At 41.0% G+C, this 22,291-nt stretch overlaps 2 protein-coding genes across 2 annotated transcripts; one reads left to right on the top strand and one right to left on the bottom strand.

Moving 5' to 3' along the window:
* Nucleotides 1-8,637: 8,637 nt before the first annotated feature.
* Nucleotides 8,638-13,363, bottom strand: rgra (retinal G protein coupled receptor a). The gene is made up of 7 exons (XM_071533409.1): nucleotides 13,226-13,363; nucleotides 12,705-12,861; nucleotides 12,119-12,240; nucleotides 11,170-11,323; nucleotides 10,803-10,920; nucleotides 9,098-9,211; nucleotides 8,638-8,781 (listed from the first exon to the last, which is right to left on the bottom strand). Exons 1-7 carry the CDS (start codon nucleotides 13,302-13,304, stop codon nucleotides 8,638-8,640), a joined length of 888 nt encoding a protein of 295 aa, XP_071389510.1. The 5' UTR covers nucleotides 13,305-13,363.
* Nucleotides 13,364-17,831: 4,468 nt separating this feature from the next.
* Nucleotides 17,832-21,520, top strand: lrit1a (leucine-rich repeat, immunoglobulin-like and transmembrane domains 1a). Its single transcript, XM_071533407.1, has 4 exons — nucleotides 17,832-17,953; nucleotides 18,472-18,932; nucleotides 19,715-20,020; nucleotides 20,430-21,520. Exons 1-4 carry the CDS (start codon nucleotides 17,832-17,834, stop codon nucleotides 21,518-21,520), a joined length of 1,980 nt encoding a protein of 659 aa, XP_071389508.1.
* The last annotated feature ends 771 nt before the right edge of the window (nucleotides 21,521-22,291 follow it).

Genomic DNA, 22,291 nt, shown 5'->3' with positions numbered 1-22,291 from the left:
TAAATATTTTAGCATCATAGTTGCCCTTACAGACAACTGTTCGAGAGTTGTATCCTATGAAAAGATGTGAGAAAAAAAAATCTGAATATTTGGAATATTTCTGAATGATAGTCTAAATTTGAGCGTGTTGGTCTAATTGGCTCTAACTGTCTGGTCATGCCTTTGACCAGATTTAGCCCCAATAATCCCACAAAAGATTAGATAATCACGCTGAACACTCTTTTGTTGCACTTTGATGTGGAAAATGGTATGGAAACTGTGCTGTTTAATAGGTTCTAGAAATCGTATAATTTTGTTTTATGCCTTCACCCTAAAGGAGACGAGTGAGCAGCTGGTTTAGTTGTAGCTTGACACTGCCATCTAGCGGTGCAGAGAGAGCCTCGGCAGCTGTTTCCAGCATTTACACCGAGAAATCAATCTGCCAGTGGTGTGAATTAATTTAACTTCCAATGTGAATCAACTTGTTTCAGGAATTTTCTTGAATCAAGTGTCATTTTCTTGATATAGTGGCGTGATCTGCCTGATTGTTCCTCGCTTCAAGATACTGACGCTTATTGCTAGAAACTTCCCACAACAGTCGAAATTGCATTGGAAACAAGTGGAATTTTCTCACTGCATGGGCAATTTTGTTTCTTTTCTTTCGTCTTGTTTTTTTTATTTTTACTTTATTCAAAAATGTACATTGCAAACTGTTTTCAGAAAGCATAAGACTTAAAGACTGAATATGACTTTAAATTACTTGTCATGACGGACAGTTTTGTGGTGCGGATTGATTAGATCTGAAATCTGAGGCAGTATTGACATCTAGTGGAGAAAGAATGAATTGGTAAAGCCTGAACTGTGGACCGTCTATAATGGACCAATATAACAACCCCGTTATTTCTACGTATGTCCTCATATAAAGAGAAGTCTGATTGTATGTGGACACAAGATAAGATTTTATAAACATAGTGGGGGTTATGTGTGTGGAGAGGATTACTTGTAAATGAAATATATACTCTAATTCACGTTCTAATAGATTTCTGTGTTTTGCTTGACATCCGAGGTTTCACTCATGGTCCTTAATCATGCAAGTAAGAGTCAGAAGCATTTTCCTATTGGTTTGCACTGAGCTGTTTGGTGTCATCTGTTCTACTTTGGCCAGTAGATGTCCTCATAGCCATATACATTTCCAGTGAATAACTTCAGCTAAAGTAACCATCTCATAATGCATTCAGGAGGGTATACTGTCCTGATGAACATTTTTATGAAATTAATGGAATGAATTTAGTCTGAAACAGCCACATTTTTAAAGAAAACATAACACAAGGCCTTAGTCAAACTGAATTCATCAGTGATTGCATGGGTCCTCCAAACAAAACAAATAAATCTGGTTCACCCCAAAGGAGGTTTGAGGAGAGAAAATGTTAAAATTAGTGTTAATGTCCTGTTGTATTAATTACACATGAGGTTTTCTTTTTTTGCTGAGATTTTCTGTTTTATTTTTAGATGTAATGTTACGTCATATGAGAAAAGCCTCAACAATCACATTTAGTTCTCTCAGTGAACGTAATTGTAGAGTTTAATCAGAATCATGAAGGCTGGAACTCTGATTTACCCCAGAGACTCTGACTCACTCTCTCTCTCTCTCTCTCTCTCTCTCTCCTCTCACACACACACATTCACTCACAGACACACACACACACACACACACACACACACACACACACACACACACACACACACACACACAGTCTGTGTATACACATTTCATACTTTCATCTTCTCTCTCTGTCTGTCTGTCTGTCTGTCTCTCTTCAGCCCGACTGTACAGTTGTTTTGCTAGTCATCCCCTTTTCAGGGGAAAAGATGTGTTTTTAATTCAGTGTCCTCCTGGCTGCTTTGGGGGGAGGAGTCAGGACCGTCCTCGTAACAGGATTGGCTGTGTTAGAGGATCAACATTTTTCACTGTTTTCCCTGTGACTCTGCTCTGATCTGATTTGAAACCAAGCTCAGGAGATTCAAGATCACCATGTAATCTTGTGTGCTTGCCAAAGTATTAATTTCTAACGGCCATGCAAAATCCCAAGCCACTGCTGCCAAATGCACATAGCCAAAACATCAGAAATAAGGCTTGTGGACTTGAATGATTTCAAAATAAAGGGATTTCTTTTTGTATAAATGGAAATCTTTCTGTATATAGATGGACTGAGCAATATTTATAATATAGTAGTGAGATGGGGGCTGGAATAGAGAGATATATTTGTATTGGTAACCATCATTATAGGTCTTTAAACTATCTAGCCATGGTTTGGTTCAGATATTCAGGATCAGACAAGTATCATCCTTAATGGGAGCAGCTCAGCTCAGTGGGGGATGGAAGTCATGGTACCGTTCAATACAGCATACAATATAGCCTTAAGTGGAAAAAACATGGTATTATTTATGCATGTGAAAGTATGAAAAGTTGATTAAAAGAGATACATAATCCATGCAGATGAATGGATTGAAAGCAAAAGATTACATCATCCCAGTCAGTGATGACAATTCATTTAATAGAAGCACAGTGCAGCTGCAGCGAATATTGACTAGGGAGATTAATCATTGATCAGAGAAGAGCATGGGAGCATACCATCCCTGCATACTGTTAAATGTGTAAATATGTCACATATGATATGAAAACTGCATGTCCTGGTCCTTATGCTCAACAGATGATTGGTTAACATTTATATCATGTATAAAAAACGCCTCCAGGAACGAAAACATTATCTGTAAATTGTGTATTTGAGTGCATTTGTGTGTGTGTGTGTGTGTGTGTGTGTGTGTGTGTGTGTGTGTGTGTGTAAGTCAGGGTGTGAATAGTGCGTAGTGATCACAATATTGTCCACTCTGTGTGCTGGTGAAAAGTGAGTGGTTTAATGAATTAAAACAGAGCGCTTTCTAAAGAGCAGTGACGCACAGCCCCACTTTAATCCAGATTACACTGAAACACTAATCCTTTAAAAATACTGTTTCTTAAAAACAAATAATATATGTCTTTTTTTTTTTGCAAATTTCTTTGTAAAATGTAAATATATAATACATTAAGTATGCATTTGATAGTTGTGTAAAGATATGGTAATTGAATGTGTCTACAATTTATTGTTACAAATTTGTTTCTCATTGTGTACAAATGGTGTGATTTCCCGAGTTCAATGGATTGATTGGAAGCCTCTTCTCAGAGCAGCTGTGTTCAGCATTACCATTGATTGTCATGTAACCGCTCAACAAGAGCGTGTGTGTGTGTGTGTGGCCTTATGGGGTGGGGGTTACATAATCTGCTTCACATCTGACAGGCAAGACCACTAATCGAGTAAAAGAAAGTGTGGTAGACCTGGGGCAGCAGACTGACATTTCACCTCGTTTTTACGGCTGGCTGGGTCCGGGCCTGAGGTCGATCACGAGGCGCTGAAATCACCATCGGATTCGACCAAGAGTGTGATTCAGATGAGCTGGCACAGATTAGGCAAAACTCTGTGCTTTAGGTTGGAGGGAAGTGTCTTTCCTTTGTAGAGACAACATTTTCCCCCTTTTCACTGAACAACAAATTAATTGTTTGCATGACAGGGATTTAGTATACGGATAGGGGAGACTGGGGATGGTTGCAACATTTTTCACATTTCTGTCCTTATCTCATTGCTCATTTGAGTTAGATCTCTCAAAATGTGGTGTAAACATCTTACATTAATTTGCCTACTACCAAATGGAATGTTTTCAACATTTCAGAGGAAAGTAGAAAATGAATTATGTTCTCTCAAAGACAGGGAGAGAAATTACAGTTACATCCTACCCTGCACCCTGGGTCAGCTGTAACAGTAGTTGGGGTAAATGTAATATGCTTGGGAAATGCATAAACTGGATTCAAACCATGTTATTTGTGTGTGTGTGTGTGTGTGTGTGACTGTGTGTAAGTTTAACAACAAACAAATGTAATGTGTCGCTCTGTCTGTCTGTGTTAACTGCATTCATTTCTAACACCATTAAACAGCTAGCTAACCTCATGGTGTAACATTAGCATAAGCTAACCGCACAATATTTACCCCCACAGTCAGCTGATTATCCTTATCTAAATTTGATAATTTTGACAGTAACACAGACTGTGCTATCCAAACAATAAATTTAGTTAACAAAACATTACTAACCCCAAAATCAGTAATTTGACTGTAAAAGTGTCAGTCTCTTTCTTTTCCACATGTGGGCTTGGGATATACAGTATGTATATATACACACACATGTATATATATATATATATACACATGTATATATATATATATATATATATATATATATATATATATATATATATATATACACATGATTAAAAAACACATAACTAAACATTTGGAATTTGTATTAAGATACTGTATTTTTATGCGGAAAATCTATTGCTCATTCCTATTGCACTTTCATTGTTTTAAGCCACAAATTAGCTCACTCTAATCTTACTACTACCTACTACTATTACTACTACACTGTATATTACTATTACCTATTACTACTACTATCATATCTGAGAGGATACTTTAGGAAAATAAAAAGAAAAGTTATTCATCTTCAATTCAGCTTTCCAGGTGTAGAATTTATTTTTTCCAGAACAACCTGTGCATCAACCCATGTAGTTAATAGAAACATGGGTAGCACTTTACAATGGCCTTTTTTCCAGTGCATGAACCTTTAAGCACTGATAACATTTGTTTTGTCCCCCCTAATTACGTTATTGTACCCTGTAATTCTAAGGCTGCAGTAATTACGAAACAGTTACACCATAACACCTTATAAATCTCTCACAATTACAAAATTGTTACCCCTTAATTCCCGGACTTCTTGTTTTGTTACCCTGTAACTACAGCATTGTAATTTTATTAGTACCCCATAATTGCAAACTAGTTGCACCATTAGCAAGTTGTAAAATAAAGCGTTACCAAGAAGGACAACTATCCTGTGTTACAACCATCCCCGTTCTCCCCTGTATTTTTGAAGTAAATTATCTTTTTTAAGCATATACTGGCTCTCTGATTGCACTGTGAAATACTGACTCATTGATTTCATTTGAGATTTTTTTTTATTCTTCCTTGGAGAGTCCTTGCTTCTGACCAATAAGGTCTTCTCAGTGAGACTTTGATTGTTCCTTTCTCTGACACTCATGTGTCATATTGCTGTGTAATCCTCTCAAAAAGCCCATATGAAAAAATCATTGGTTGACCAGACATAATCCTCAAGTAGCTGAATATGTTTGAGTGTACAACTTGTGAGCGCTGCTGTAAGAGAGGGAAAGCTGATGAAAAAAAGCACAGAAAATCAATAAAAAAAGGACAAATTGTGGTTTCCTGCCAGAGATTTGGATTCAAAGTATAACATAATCCAACAGTTTCCAGACTTCGTTAAGCCTATACGCAAATCTCTGACCAATGTTCTGTGACGTCAAATCATTTTTGGGATAATAATAAACTTCTGTGATGAAAGAAAAACTATTTCTAGAACAAATTAATAGCATTCCTATGTTGCATTAGGTGTGCAATGTGATATTCTCAACTCATAAGCCATTTAAATCATGTTACATCACTCAGCTGCATATTCGTAGCGGCAGTCGGTCTGCAGTCTTAATATATTGTATATGCTTCCCAGTTCTTGTTGGGTAAACACTGAACTACTAATTTGAAAAGCTTTTTCAATTATTGTTCTGATTAACAACACACACAGACAACATATAGTCTATCAGGAGTGTTAGTATAGTAAACTAATTTTATCTGCAGTAGCTGACTCACTGATACTCTGCCCTGCTTTGATCCAGTGTTTATTGTATTTACAGAAGCAAAGACAGATGTTTGTTGACTAAGTGAAAAGAATGGCTGGAAGCAAGATTGAATGAAAACAGATAGGTTTAGCTGTTTATTTGTATAATGTATTTATTTCATCGCTGTGGGTCAGTGTGAATCAGTTGGAGCTGGCAGTGGATCATGTTGGCCTGCAGTGGTTGAGGAAGTGGAGTCACACTAACCCTTCCCACCAGATGACAGCTCCATATGTCCATCAGGGCTTCAGCTGAACAGGAAGTACAACCAGCAGCACCAGTCTTTGATGTTCACGTCATAAAGATTTTTGGCTGAGCCTTTATTTTGGTTCCAATTAATTAATGCTTGTAGCAAATATCACCCTTATTGCAGCTGAATGTCACAACATCTCAAAAGTGTAATCAGTGTTTTCATACAGACGATTGAATTAGCTGGAATAAATGAGAGTGACGCTGATGACACTGCGGCTGGGTTTGCCCACTGCACATGTGTTGTCACTACATAATTATGCAACAACACAGTCCGCTGGGAGACCACAGGCTGTCATCAATTAATCTGCTTAGCAACACCAACTGGAGGTTTCTACTGTATGGTGCACACCATAGGGTGTTATCTTCATTACTAATGCTGGCTGAATGTCTACTGCACTTTAATTGTGCTGGCATGCATCAGTGTCATTTGAACTGACATCTTACAATGTGGATTTTTTGAAGCATTACCTTTTACGTCAGCTGTGTGGTATGTAAAATATGTTAGGTGAGGGTCCAGCTGTGAATTAGCTTGTATTAACAAACTGTGGCTAAATAACAAGACAGAGTCCATAGATAAACAGAGGTTAGACAAACAGTTTTAGTCTTATTTATTAACCAAAAATCAATGGTTCTTTCCATTTGAAAATATTTCCTTCTGACATAAATTACATCATGTTATTTTTTAAGGTTACCAGGATCACTTTCTATACATCACAAACAAAGGATGAAATGGCAAAACATCTAGAATTTTAATTTAATTTTACAAACCATGAACATTAAAACATTGGAAGAAGCATTTGCAGAATTTACAGGGTTTTCCTAAGGATAAATAACTACACAAATTAGATATACATGACTACATCATACACAGGATACTTTTACACAGGATAATTTTAAAGTAAAATTTATGTTAGCACCAATCTTCATCTGGGCTTGCAACTTCTTGAGCTCAGGTACTCACCAATAAATAATCTTTAAGGATTTCTACTTTACACTATTTATCCATCTACAAAGGGGAGTGAGGGTGTGAATGAGCCTGTGTTTGTGCTATTGAGGGATTTACATCATGATGTCACAAATCACATGAATGCGACATTGTATGATTGTCAGAGTTGGGATTTGTCATAGTATCCCCAGGTAGAACGTGATAGAAAGTTGCCACTTTCCATTCTATGTCAAAGGCTCTTGTAATTATGTTCTCCATTTTAGAAACATACTCCACTCTCTCCGTTTGTTGTGCCTTGAAAACATTCTTTATTATCTTGTGCTATGTGATCTGATATCCTACATTAAAACAATGCCACAGTAGTGACCCACTCGGTTTTTAAAACCTACTGTAAGTATGTTGATTATATGATAACCAGTATGTTATTGTGTATTGTTTAACCTTGTGGTCAGACAATAACTTTCAAAGAGCAACTATGAAAAGGCAACAGTGAGGCAACAGGTGTTATGTTGGTATATTCACATTCTTTATTTAATGTTACGCATAAGTCAAAGAGGTAAACGAAACAGAAGGGCCTAGGTCTCTGACGCGTTAGGGATTTCACAGACATTAATGAGTCATTTTTGGTAAACTATGATAAAACTATGACTTATTAATTTTAATTCTAGTGAAATAAATAATTCTAGCATCTTTATTTTATTTGGCTGCTTAGTGGCAATCAATTTCATAGAGATTTTCTCTTTATTTGATATATGGAGGCGAGAAGCACGTCCAATTAATCTTGTACAGCCACTTAGTAATCTCTAAAACCTTGTTCTGGGGGCTTGTGTTGATGAATGGTCCTCTTGTTCTGAGGATTAGAGCAGTTCTGCTCTAGTAACTACACTGAGTTCACTCACAATCTCACAGAGCATGATGGGACATGCTGAAGGATGACTGACAGAGATCATAGCTGCCTCTAGGCAATAGAGATGTTGGCCAGTGGACCAATTATTTATATTATGCCTCAATTGAAAGAATGTAGAGTAATGGAATAACGATGTGTGGACTGAACACTATCTTAAAAATGTAATTTTGGCAGTTTCGCTATAATCTAGAATTGGTTGAGCTTGAAGCTTCATGCTTTGAAACTGAATAAATATTTGCACAACATGGATGTTGTGATATCTGTCTACATTAAACAGAGCATATCCTACACTGGAGTCAACATGAAAGTCATCCCAAATTCATAACAAACACTACACTGATTTCCACAGACACCAAAGACCAAACTGAACCAATCACATGCTCTTGCCAAAGTAGCCCTAAGTCCCATATTCTACTGCATGCACCGCATGGCACAGTGAACTACTGCTGCACTAGTAATCCACCCCAAAAGGAATTGTTTGGAAAATCCATTTGGAAAATTGTTTTACAATATGCCAAATCAGTTGCAGTATTTTAAGAATAGTCTACCGTGGCAACTGCAGTAATAATGGACAATAGATCTAGGATGGATGCGTTATAGGGGAGGATGGCTAGCACAGCACAAGGTACAACACATGCACATACACTCACACAAACAGAAACATCAAGGTACCTGTGAGAAACCACCAGGACAGAGCGTGTGTGTAATTATTGCATGCTTAGTTTATTTGGACTTGTTCTCAATTTGAGGCACATCAATCTTTTCCCCGGTGAGGAACTGCCAGATGCCTCCTCTGTAGTTCTCATTTCCCAAGGCGTACAGGAACACATTGAAGGTGGGAGAGGTCTTAGCCAGGATAGGAGCCATCTGCAGAAACAGGTGCAAACACAACAAGGTTGTCAATGCTTAAAAGACCTTCAGGAGCATTACAGATTCTCACTAAAATACAGTCAAATACAGTTATCAAGTAGAGCTGCTGATGTCAGCTCATTAACCATCTGTACACATTCAACATTTTGTGTTGAAGCCTGGTTTAATATGTGTTTTTATGTATTTAGCATGTGACACTGAGCAGCACAAACAGTGTTTCAAGGGCAATATACATGTTAATGCGTGTCTATGACAGTGGAGGGTAAACCAGAGGGTATTTGTATGTATGTGAGTATGTGTTTGTTGTCCTCACCATCCTGAGCTTGGGGGAGACCAGGTTGGCGTTCTCCACAGCAGCGTAGAAAGCCAGGACGCCATAGGGGCCCCAGCAGAGCAGCATAGTCTTCAGAGGAGTGTTAGCGTTGAACTGCGGAGAGGTGGGGCAAAGGGTAGAGAGAGAGCAAGTGAGGGAGAGCAGAAGGGATAAAGGGGCAACATGAAAAGGAAAGAGAAGTGGAGAAAAGTAGGAGGAACAGAACAAAAACGGCTTGTTAGTATTCACCCGTAAAGAGCGGAGGAACAGAAAAATGCCTTGTGTCATGAGGTTCACTCACATATCAGGGGCAAGTCACAAGCCTAGGATAATGGTTGGGGGTGGAAACTGTGTCTGTGTTAAGATAATTTCATGCTGAAGTCATAAAAATAGCTAGTGAGTGAAGAGGCAGTTTGCTCTGATCCAGAGTTTGAAGTAGGCATTATTCTATGCATAGAATATGGAAACCAACCATTCCTTTTCCTAATCAGACGAAAAATTCACTTATAGAGATATTTCAGGACATCAAGCCCAACTTCCCAGCTGGGAGGGAAGTCAGGATAGTTGTTTTCTATTCATGCACCACTTTTCGACCTCAGGGCACGTGGGGGCAATTTTGTCCCTCATTCATTTAAGGCATAAATGTCATGTGCTTGACATAGTGGGCAGTGTGTGACTAACCTATCTGATGATTATGTAATTGTATTGTTCTAGTGGAGCGCTTGGTGTTTCTGCAGGCTTTGTGCTTGTAATAAAAGTGTCTCTCTCTAGCCAACTCAGATGACCGTGAGTAATGAGGTTATGCAACGTATAGTGAGGCAACTTGATTCAGCCTCTGAGGATTTCCATTATAGTAACCACTATTCAGAAGTACATTGTCCTTTTCACAGCGCACCGGCTACTGGCAGCTTTCCCAACTGAGGCACTCGGTCCTTTCCCTGTGGCTATGACCTATATATGTCAGAACTTGCACGCTCCTCATTCACAGTAGCAAAACAGACAGATGACCATGCTACCTTACAAAGTTATTTCAGTTCTGGTCAAAACTTAGATTTTGTCATTTTTGTTAGTCATTGTAACATAGGAGGATAAAGAATACCTTCTTACTAGGTCAAAAACTCATTACATCTTCAAAGATCTTATTACAAGACATTTGGCTAGGCAGTAAAAAAAATCTTCAAGACTATTTTTTCTCAGTTTTCCTCTGAGCAGTTGCTGCCTTTTGCTTTTGTAGGGCAGCATGCAAGGAAGTTGTGCTTGAACTTTTTCTGTTATGAAGCAAAGAAACAGATGCCAATATAAGGAGAGCTCCTCTGATCCATTCTAACGGACAACTTCAAAGAGAAAGGAATCTTTACTCTGAGGATTGCATATTTGAACTGATCTGGCTGGTATGTTTTAGGTATTCTTCTTGTACTCCTGGATTCAGTTTATTGGATTTCAGAATAATCTGTAATTCTCTCAGCTTTGTCATTATCTGTGTGATCAGGTTTGGGTTTGCTAAGATACTGAACCAAAACACAACTCAGAGCTACCTCTGCATTGATAGAAACATCAAACTTTTATGCCATCTTTGATCTTGAATCATCTTAATATTGAATTATCTATATGTATATGTATATCTCTTTCTACATATACAGTGAATTACTGCTGAAGACACCCACTTCTAATTCTGTGTGGTGTAATTAGCATATAGTTTCCTTACCCTGGGGTTCCCGGTCTTCTTGAATTTCTGTGCAATGGCCTGGTAAGAGGACATGACAACAAACACCTGGATGGCCATGTTGAAGATGGACATGGGGATCAGGTAGGACACGTAGTTCCTGTGGAGGGGGGAGGCAGAAAGGGATGTAATGATGTACAATTGTTATAAACTACTCTCTATGAGTACCAGTGATAGCTATTTATTTGTTTTATTTATTAGCTATTTAAGCAAAAACAACAGAGAGAAATCTATATTTATGTTGAGTATTGATTTGACACAGTGTTGTGAATAATGTATTACTCTTCCGTGTTCATCTGTGTTGCCTTTTGTTTGTGTGTGTGCGTGTGTGCATGTGCGTGTGTGTTACCTGTCTCCCTTGCTGTAGTCCAGAGTGCAGCAGGTCCTGAGTGGCTCGTAGTCGTATTCTCCCCAGCCAATGAGAGGCATGGCGGACCAGAAGGCAGTGAACAGCCAGACAAACACAGCCAGAGTGATGGCACTGCTCCACTGGAGCTTTGTCCCTGAGAGGAACAGGGGGAAAAAGCAGCGTTGAAGAATAACATTTATTATCTATTTATTATATCTAGGCCTCAAGCAATCAATATATGAATGTATGATTTACAGTTTTCAGTCTGTTAAAGATTGCATTACTGCTGAAGCACAATGTAACACTACACTTTACTGCAAAGCAACGCTAATCTTTAAATTGTCAGTTGCTGGTAATTATGCAGTGAATACAGTTTGTTTTAACACATTCATTCCACGGCAATCAGCCCTATAGTAACCACTGTAAATGATGTGAGAACAGCAGTTAAGGTGTTGAGTCGCAGTTCCTCCTCCCCTTTGTTCATGCAATTTTCTTTGTCAGTGTTGAAAGACAAAATAATTGCTATTTAAACCCAGGTTTCCTAGCTAGCTGTGGTATGTTTTATCACTATTTGCTTTTCTGTTTATAACAATTGTCATATTCATTTTAAGTGAGTGTGCTTGTTTTCTGACGACTGCTTTACTGGGATATTCTCTCATTAAAAGCTTGGGGAATAGAATGGACTGCAGCTGGCATGTTTAAAGATAAGAGCCACTTGTTGACCAGCTGGCCTCTTAGGATAGCAAAAGGTCTTAGAAGCAGCTGAACAAAGAACAGAAACCTGTGGAGTGAATGCATGAATGTAATGGGTGTCTGTGTGTGTGTGTGTGGGGGGGGGGGGGGGATTTGAGTATGTGTACTTTAGGTGCTGTTGCTATTGTTAGAGCCATGGCTTACTGGGCAGTGACAGAGATACAGTAGGTGCTTGCCGTGATGCAATGTAACTTACTTGTGCAGTACTGGTGATATCTGTCCCATGCAATAGCAGCTATGAAGTGAATGCTGGCGAGCGCTGTCATGAAGCCCTGGAAACCGTGAGTCTGGCATCCATCAGAGCCATAAGGCCAGTACCTGGAGACAGAGTGAGTGTTCAGAAACTAGTTCATTTATCCATCCCTCTAAGATTAATTATTAAAATGATCCAATCATGACCCAGACGTTATAGCAGGGTCTGTTTGGACCTCTTTCATTGTCCGTGGCCAAACGCATTCACAACTGATTGAGGAGAACCTGGTGATCCATAATAATCCCTGAACTCATGAAGAACATCATCTCTCATCCCCTGATTACAGCTTGAAAATCCTCTGTCTCTGTACACCATGCCATAGACTTTACCCCCCCCCCCCTCACAACAACAAACTATAGCCTTGATTTGTTCCTAGCTTTATCAATCATCTAACTCCAGGGAAATATCAATATGTTCGTCTCTGGTGAAAGGTGATAAGTAGCCTACATTGATAATGATATTGATTGTTTGTCCATTTTATTTGGCAACAACTGGAAATTCATTAGTGACGAACGCTTACGTCACTCACCTCAGAAAGCTGGAGAAAGCAGCGATGGTGGCGTTCATGGAGATGCCCATGTCAGCCAGTGCCAAACTGAAAACTAGGAAATTGCTGGGGGTCCTCAGTTCTCTTACTTTGAGGAAAGCAATGACTGTCACGGCATTTAGGAAGAACCCAAGCAGACCTTTGGAAGATAACAGAATTGATACACTTAATGAATTAGAGTAGTGTAGTAGGCTATGAATGGAATTCAACGCGCACAGCGATGCTTGAGCAACGTGCCGCACCGTGACATTTCAGGGTGAGAAGAAACATGCTCTTTTCAAACCTCGACACACACACAACAGTTTCATTTTTCAGACTAGCAGACGTGATGGAAATGCACGGGGTGAAAGAGCAAAATGTGCCGATCCTTCGCTCCACAACAGCTCGATTAGATTAGCAGTGACCGAGGGGCGTCGGGTCCTGTCAGAGGTTAGGTTACACACACGGCGGGTGGACCCATCCCAGTGTCTGGCAGAATTCCAGCACAAAAGGAAAACACTCACCCTCCACCAGCAGACAAGATCCCAGGGAGAACACATCGAACTCGGAGAAGCCCTCCGGTAAAGGGTAAGACGAGACCATCCTGAAGGCGATTTGACACAACAAAGTGCAGCAATCACAGACCACTCACTCCTCACTATCCGCTCGTTTACGATGTGCTTCGATTTGACTCAAGGAAACCGGCTTTTAAAGGGGCATTTCACGTGAAAAGCATGCACGTAATTACACAAAGCCCCCTCGCTTTCGCCCCAATCCGCGCAAGAATGTCTTAATGAACATAACAACACAAACCGCAACCCCTAATACGTATTACCCACCCGCAACGCGAAAGCCCTCAATTAGTTACACAACAAGCCTTTGTGTCTCCGTGCGACCACCGTCCCGGTAAGGATGCTGCTGCTGCTGATGTCAAACGACGGCACGTTTGATGCAGCCCACATCTCCGCGTCGCTTTAAGGAGACAACAGGTGTCTGCTAAGCTACAACCGACTGTCATCCAGCAGTGTTGGAATAATGGTGCATGCACTGACGTTTGCTGTGAAGCCTATACATGACATTAGGTTACATGACTCCAGAGCTGGCCCGAGGCTTTTGTTGGCCCTAAACAAGATTGTGTTTGTGGCCCCAAAACACACCAACCATAACCACCAATCTACTCCCACCATTAACAATAATAAAACACTACAAATCCTAAACTCCTTAATTTTGTGCCTGGATTGTTCTTAATTTTCATTATTAATTATCCATTAAAAATAACAGCTTTAAAAAAAAGTAAGGTTAGTACCATGGATTTTTAAGGGATTTATTCATGGGTTGGTTCGTGGAGACACTAGAAATTAAGGGATTTTTTAAAATGCTTTTTGTGCATGGTTTACAGGGTTATTAAGTGGGAATTAATGGAAAAGTTCCTGTCTCCCTGAATTTTAGCCTACATTAAATTAGAAAGTAAGCAGTCAAACATTAAAGGGTGTTTAAGGTGGTTTTAATGGGGTCTCCTCCATTAATAACTCCCTTAACTCATTTTAAGGGGATTTTGCAGGGGTGAATTAATGTACATGTAAGGGTATTTTAAGGGATTACTGGTTCGTAGAGAATAATTTCCATTCTGTGGCCCCCTCTTTGCGGTTGTGGCCCTAAACAATGGCATTGAATTTTATGCCACACAGCTCTGCATGATTGTTTGGTTCAAGGTTATGAATAGGCTACCGTATTAAGGTTTATAAATAAGTGTAAATATGTGAGACATGTAGGCTATCTGTCTTAAGACAGGGGGAAATTATTCCTTATTGCTTTCCAGCATCTGATATAAAATGTGCATCAATCAACTGCTTACATCTAGTTTATTGTCAAGTTGAAATACAGTTTATGCTGAAATACAATTTATGTGAGGTTTTACGATTCATTAAGCCTGCTCATTCATTCATTGATGATTCAAAGAGGAGGGAGTGATTGTTGCAAACACACTACAGAGGATCCACGTGGGTATTATAGATCTGTCTCACTTCATTAATCCTTTATCCCATATGGCGGTACTCTGTTTTGACTAGTGGATGAAAGTCTGGACTCATCAGGATTTGATTTGTGGCCAGTATTCCTTTCCTTGTCATGACGCAAGATTCAGAGACAAAGTCAACAGAGCATATACCAAAACCTCTCACAGACACTCAGTGGTACACTGACCTCATTTTAGAGATCAAAACCAACTCTGGGATCTGAATGACAGGACAAAAAAAATCTTGTATTTTTGGAATCACAGCCATAATGCGTGCCAATTTAGGATTAATTTGGAGTGGGGTTTACTGAGTGATAAGGCCAAAAATATGGTCTAAATTCAGCAACTAAACCTTTAACTGATCAACAAGTGTGTAACTTAAAATAAACCCTTCCATCATTTGACATGAATTATATCCCCATACTTCAATGGATTCTTCATGTTTATTGCAACATCATTTGCAGCTTTTCATACCAGAGGGCTGGAGTGGAAACAAGGGTGACATTGTGTGGCTGAGGTCTGTCTGAATCTCCAGATTATAAGATCGGTGACGTTGGGAAATATATGTGAAAATGTGTAAAGTGCAAAATCATATGACAATGCATAATCATCACTAAAAAGCCTTAGCTCTTAGCAGCTTCTTAGATTTTAGGGCCCCTATTATGTTAGTAAAGAGAATGGCTAATTCAGCATATTCAAATGAGAACTTTCAATGTATCATAGCCACATGAATAAGAAAACTATTTATCTGTGTGTGTTTCAGACATGGAGACACTGTGACCAGATGGCTGCATTTCTCTTGGTTGTCTCACTGATGTAAATGCCAAACTCCCAAATCCCTGCGTCCTTGGCTGACCCCGACAGGACAGGCTTTAGGTGTGCACTTTTCACATTGTTTTTGTGTCCTAAATGTGCTCTCTTAAAATTGGTCACAATACAAAGAAAACACACTTTGACCTAGAGTGAAGCCTTTATCAAATTTAGCCTATTCCTAAATTTAACTGGAAAACCTTATAAATGTAAAAATGCTGACACAAATAATGACTACATGTTGATGTGTTTTGACAACTTTGTTTTGAAATGTGTTGTACATCAAATAATTAAGCAAACTCTACAGTTTATGTTGGCAACTCTTCCTGAACTTCAGCGCAGTATAATCCTTACATACAGTATAATGTATGATAAACACACAATAAACACACTTGTTCCAATATTAGTACAATATGTCATTCTCTATATGTTATATAGAGAATATCTGCACACTAAGAATGACATTGCACCTCAAATAAAGTCCAATCTTCTGGTCCATACTACAAATGTAAAAGACGGCTTTATTAGCTTCAACAAATGAGATTAACTACTTGCAGTGCAATATGGAATGTTTAAGTTCACAAGGGAACATGATTGCTCAACACATTTAGTGCCTAAAGATCTGTGCAGGTCATAATCCATACAACCCTAAAAGACCTGTGACTTGAAAGGATTTAGATGCACAAGGTTAAAGGGTGCAATAAAGTATAAATGCCACTTAAGGAGGATGAGAGAAAAGTCTCAAATTTCAGTGTAAGGATCACACACACACACACACACACACACACACACACACAGGAGGGAAAGAGAGAGAGAGACAGAGTGCTATATTATTGATGTAAAAATGGTTTGTTATTATACTCCTCATATTGCAGAATGGCAGGTTCTATCACACTTTACTGTGATTGAGCAATCAAACTTCCAACATGGCCTTGTTGTTATAAATCTGGGTAAATCTGGGAGGTGAGTCCCGGCTGCCAAGTCTTTAAAACACATTAAAGGCCTGGGTCATTTCGCCATCTCTCCAGACCAGTTGGCACACTTTGTAATGCGAGCCAAGTGTAACACTGAACTTGCAATGAGAGGAAATGGAAGGGAAACACATTGGAGAGGTGCCAAGATTCAACACATGTAGTATTTAGCAGTAGTAGTATTTACACAAATTGCAAAACAATAGGTTTTGCAATTTCCCTTGAGGTGTTTTCCCAAGTTTGTGGAATTCTGTCCACATAGGTTACTGAGGACAACAACTAAAGGCCGCTCTGAATCTCCTTTCAGTCAAGCCAGTTAAGTATGGTTCCCTTATTTTCTTACTCTTTCTCTCTTGTTTTGATAGACCTTGTGGTTTTTTATATAGATTGGCGATTTACCTGCAAATTAACAGCCTGTATATTAATATATAGCTATTTTATGTGCATGTAAATATTTAGTGTTTGTAGTTTTTGTTTCCATCTTGAAAGATGTGTTAGTGAAAAGGGATAGTGCCTGAAATGCAGGCGGTGGAAGGAAGAATGAAATGAAAATGAATGAAAAAGTATATGCAAAAGACTAAGTATAAAACTTATCAGGCTATATTCACTTTAATGAGAATTGATCTGTGGTTAATTTGCTGTAACAGTGCCTATTTTTAATCAGTGACTCAGTGAGTTACTAAATAGGGCAGTTTTCTTGTTCCTCATTTTGCATAAAATGTTGTCTTGAACATTACTGTTTTCTTGAAATAAAATGATATACTTGTGCTTCCTGACTACAGTGCATTCATTTATCACAATAATGATAATATCATTAGATGTAATGTAAATGAAAAATATAGGCTAGTAGATTCAGAAAATGCTAAGTGAGCATCTGTGCACAGCAGTCCTCAAGGTAGGAGCCACAGTATGATATAGGGGCCACCTTGTGGCAAAACATAGTGCCGTCCACTTACAGATTAACAGTCACGACAGGGCTCAAATGAACAAGCTACATTTGAGGGAAAGAAAAAAGCCAAACATCACAGTGGATTATGACCATTTCGGAAGTATTTTTCTGTGATAATAAATAGGGACGTCTCTGCGCAGCCTATCGGATTCCGGGATGCAATACGCATCCAAATGAAAAGAACGCCAGTCCTTTCGCTAATCCTTGTCTATCCTTTTTATCTCGGGACTCATAGCAGTCTGATCACTATGGGACAGCGAAGCGGTGGGACAAAGCCATGCGGATGATATTCCGGTAAATGAGAGAAAAAAGCAGGTCTGTTTGACTTCAGTGGGCGCAAACTGGGCGCATGTAGGCAAGCTGCGTGTGCGTAAAAGTGGGCCAAAATGTTCCTCATCCTGCTGCTGGGGCTCTACCTGGCCACAGGTGAGCTTCTCTCCTCGGTGAGCGCCTGCCCGTCGCAGTGCAGCTGTTTTTACCACAACCTGAGTGACGGATCTAAGGCCAGGTAAGTGGTGGAAACACTGCGACGACCAAATCAAACAAATCAAATACCAAAGACACACTTTAATGTGTATTATTCTGTTTCTGATGTGTGCGCCACAGACGCGTCCTTTTTGATGGACAGGTCTTGTCCTCGCATGATTACAGATGTTTGCATGGAGGTGAACACGTGTACAAAAGATAATTCAGGGAGTGCATGCCTGTCCAATTTTATTTAATGCTGGATTATCTCTCAAATGCACTTTCAACCTCACCATCTATGCGTTTTATGCGAGTTTGGATGGATTGGGGAATATGAGTATTTTCTCAGAATTATTAGTAGGCTAACCCGACAATTTTTTGTTACTTGTGAACTTACTGCATATTTCAGTGGACTTTAGGGTTTAAAACGTTATTCAATATTTTCTATCATAGGCTATAAACCCTAATTGCAAATTTGCAGTGATTATGCACAATGTTGCTTTTAATTCTTTACACTATAGAGGAGTGAACACAAATACACTTGTAATGTCTCTCTTTTAGGAGCGTAATCTGCAATGACCCCGAGATATCTCTTGTGCCTGTCGGGTTCCCCGTTGACACGTCCAAGCTGCGGATTGAGAAGACGGCCATCAAGCGGATACCGAGCGAAGCCTTCAACTACCTCTCCAGTCTGGAATTCCTGTGGATGTCTTTCAACACGCTCTCCGCCCTGAACCCGGACAGCTTCCGGGGCCTGTTCAACCTGGAAGAGCTTCGGCTGGACGGGAATGCCCTCACCGCCTTTCCCTGGGAATCTCTCATGGATATGCCCAGCCTCAGACTTCTCGATTTGCACAACAACCAGCTGACCTCGCTGCCCGCGGAGGCCACCACTTACATTAAGAACCTCACCTACCTGGATCTGTCCAGCAACAGTCTACTGACCCTGCCGGCGGAGGTGCTCACCACCTGGCTGGCGGCAAAACCTGCGCAAGGGCCCGAGAGCTCCAAGATGATACTTGGTAAGAGATGGTGTCACGTTACTTTCAACCTTTGTTTACCCAATAAACGACACGAGGCCGTGGTTAACACTAGACTTCCTGAACAGTAGCTAAACAAAGCGGTTGCTAAGCAACACATACGTATCTGTATGTTAGTGCTGTTCCAAAATCCATTTTAGAAAACAAGGTAGGCTAATTACCTAAAGTTGATCACTCTATCTTCACATTCTAGAGGATTCTGTAAAAGTTATTTACTGTGATAACCAAGGACTATACGTTTGGCTATCCTTCTATATCATTTGTTTTAATTTTGTGCCGTCAAACCTTATCTAAGTATAGGTGGCACTTTTCTTAAATTGTGAATAGCCTACCTCTAGTTGGAAAACTCTTCCTTTAAATGAACTGTTGACAGGTGTGCGCTCATCGTCTATAGAACATTTCAGAACCAATCAGAACTGCAGGAGCAGGAAGTAGGCCTATCGGTTTTGTAACAATTATTTTATAGGATTAAATTTAATATGAGAGCCACTGCACGCATAATGCTGCTCCACTTTTAATGTTTTGGCTGCGGAGTGGCAGCAAAACCTGACCTTGATCACTGCCATCATCATCATGATCACCATCACCATCGTCGTCGTCATGATTTCGTTTATGAATTAAATGTTAATCCTCTTACAGGATTTATCACATAGCCTACTAACATCCACACCAGCCATCTGTAGGCCTGTCTATCAATTTGCTAACAGCTGGAGGCCTGTCTTCTTCTCGCAGCCTCACTTGTCCCCCCTCTCTTTTCACCTCAGGTCTCCATGACAACCCCTGGGTGTGCGACTGCCGGTTGTACGACCTGGTCCAGTTCCAGAAGTCTCCGACGCTCTCGGTGGCGTTCATCGACACGCGCCTGCGCTGTTCCGCCCCGGAGAGTCTGTCGGGGGTTTTATTCAGTGACGCGGAGCTGCGGCGCTGTCAGCTCCCGCGCATACACACAGCTGTGGCGCGCGTCCGGAGCGCCGTCGGAAATAACGTGTTGCTGCGCTGTGGGACCATTGGAGTCCCCATCCCGGACCTGACGTGGCGCAGGGCGGATGGGAGAGGCGTCAACGGGACAGGTGAGTCAGCAGGAATTTGGGAGTCTGGGTCACTCTCTCTCTCTCTCTCTCTCTCTCTCTTTCTCTCTGTTTGTTGTGCTTGAGATAAGATGCTTTTGTCTGCGCTGTAGTGTCATTACTGTTAATTAAACAGAGAGCAACTGGTGTAGATAGTAAGGTTGTAAGTCTGACTGACAGCTGTGGCCAGAACAGTGAGTTATGCAACAGTGATGATGATCAATGCAACACTGTATAATATATTAAATTTTTTACCCAAACTGGCATGGACTTATACACATTATTTACACTTAAATCACACATTTATGAATGGGATTTGTCTCAGATTATGTCATTTTTTCTACAATTCAAAGTGGTCCTGCACTCAAATTTTTTTCATTTGTTTTCCCTTGTCTCCTTTCTGTCCTCACAGTCCAGCAGGAAGCCTCGAAGGAGGGAATCACTTGGTCCATCCTCAGTGTCCCGGCTGTGTCATATCGTGATTCAGGGAAATACATCTGCAAGGCCACTAACTATGCGGGGAATGCTGAGGCTGTCATCTCTCTCATGGTCTCTAACACGCCCAAGCCAGATGGTAACCAAACCAGCATTGACAAGAAACCCAAAGCCAAGAAACCCAACCAGATGGGCAAGGCTGCCTACCAGGAGAAACTGGTGGCCAGATATGTGGTTCCAACCTCCACAGCTCCACCCCCACCTGCCCTTGAGTCTGGTCTGGGTCCAGGTCCAGGTCCAGGTCCTGGGCCTGGGCCTGGGCCTGGGCCTGGAGTAGCCAGTTATAGTCTCGCTGACAGAGCCACCCCCGGGCCTGCCACCTCCTCCAGCCCAGACGGACTGCTGGATCTGGAGAAGACCAATCTCAGCAACCTGGCGGCCAACACCTCGTCCCTTCAGCAGGACCCGGACAGGGTGGTCCGCTCTGTAAAGGTGGTGGGGGACACAGACAATACTATTTCTCTGAACTGGAGGGCCCCTAAGGCCAAGAACACCACAGCATTTAGTGTGCTGTATGCTGTGTTCGGAGAGCGGGACATGAGGAAGATCAATGTTGGGGCGGGGCAGAACCGCGTTACCATCGAAGGGCTGGTGCCCAGGACCAAGTACATCGCCTGTGTGTGTGTGAGGGGGCTGATCCCCAAGAAGGAACAGTGTGTCATATTTTCCACTGATGAGGCAGCCAGTGCCACTGGTACCCAGAGGCTGATTAATGTCATAGTGATCACAGTGGCCTGCATCATCGCGGTGCCACTCACTGTCATCGTGTGCTGCGGGGCGCTGAAGAGGCGCATCCAGAAGTACTGGGGAAAGAAGTCCAAGGACATCCAGGACTCATATGTGACTTTCGAAACGCTGTCGCCCGGCACAAAGGCCAAAGGGCTAGAGGGCGAGTATCTGACCAGACTGAACCCAGAGGAGTCCAACAGGCTGCTGTCAGCCCGCTCCAGCCTGGACTCCGAGGCCACAGCTAAAATCGAGGGACAGCCTAACGAGTACTTCTGCTGACGTCATGCTCCAGCTCCGGCTCCTGCTCCGCGCCACCTCCCTCGGGCTCAGCCACATCCTCTCCCCCATCAGAACCCTAACACTCACTCACATCCCCATCCCCACACCCATCCCCATCCGTATCCCCACCACTACCCTTACTCTCACCCTCACCAGCATCCCGACGTCAGTCCCCCTTCCACCCGTCCCCATACCCCCCAGCCATGGGATTCCCCTCCGCCTGTCCCCCCTCGCTGGATCACACCACCAACACCGCCGCCACAGCGAGCCAACTTCTATCAAAGGACTTTTGCACGCTGCACTATCATGGAAATATCAGTTTAGAGGGATTTTTGACATTTTTATTCACTTTTTTTTCCAGATGTTTCTAGAATATTTCATGTTTCTTGCAGAGAGAGTGAATATGAATGCTGAAACTCACTGGAATGTCGTAAATATATCTGTAAGATAACACCGACAAAATTCAAACAGATTCATGCTTTCATGCCCAAAAGAATGTCTATATTATATAAATGTAAACAGATTCATGCTTTCATGCCCAAAAGAATGTCTATATTATATAAATGTCAAAGGCTGAAGGAGCGTAATAATCTCAGACCGCTTGCCCCAGTCAAGAAACCTCTGCAAACTGATCTCATCTAAAGGGAACTCAATGATTGCTATTCCATTGTTTATATCATATATGTATGTGTATGATTTGTAAATACTTTTCTGGATGATGTACACTTACATACACACACAGTAAGTCTATGCCTCTGTATATATCTGTCA

This window comes from Centroberyx affinis, unplaced genomic scaffold, assembly GCF_046629955.1.
Source record: "Centroberyx affinis isolate AG114_WGS23_722 - 3 ecotype Tasmania unplaced genomic scaffold, CSIRO-AGI_Caff_v1 ptg002363l_1, whole genome shotgun sequence".
NCBI lineage: Eukaryota > Metazoa > Chordata > Actinopteri > Beryciformes > Berycidae > Centroberyx > Centroberyx affinis.
This window is presented reverse-complemented; position numbering and strand designations above follow the sequence as displayed.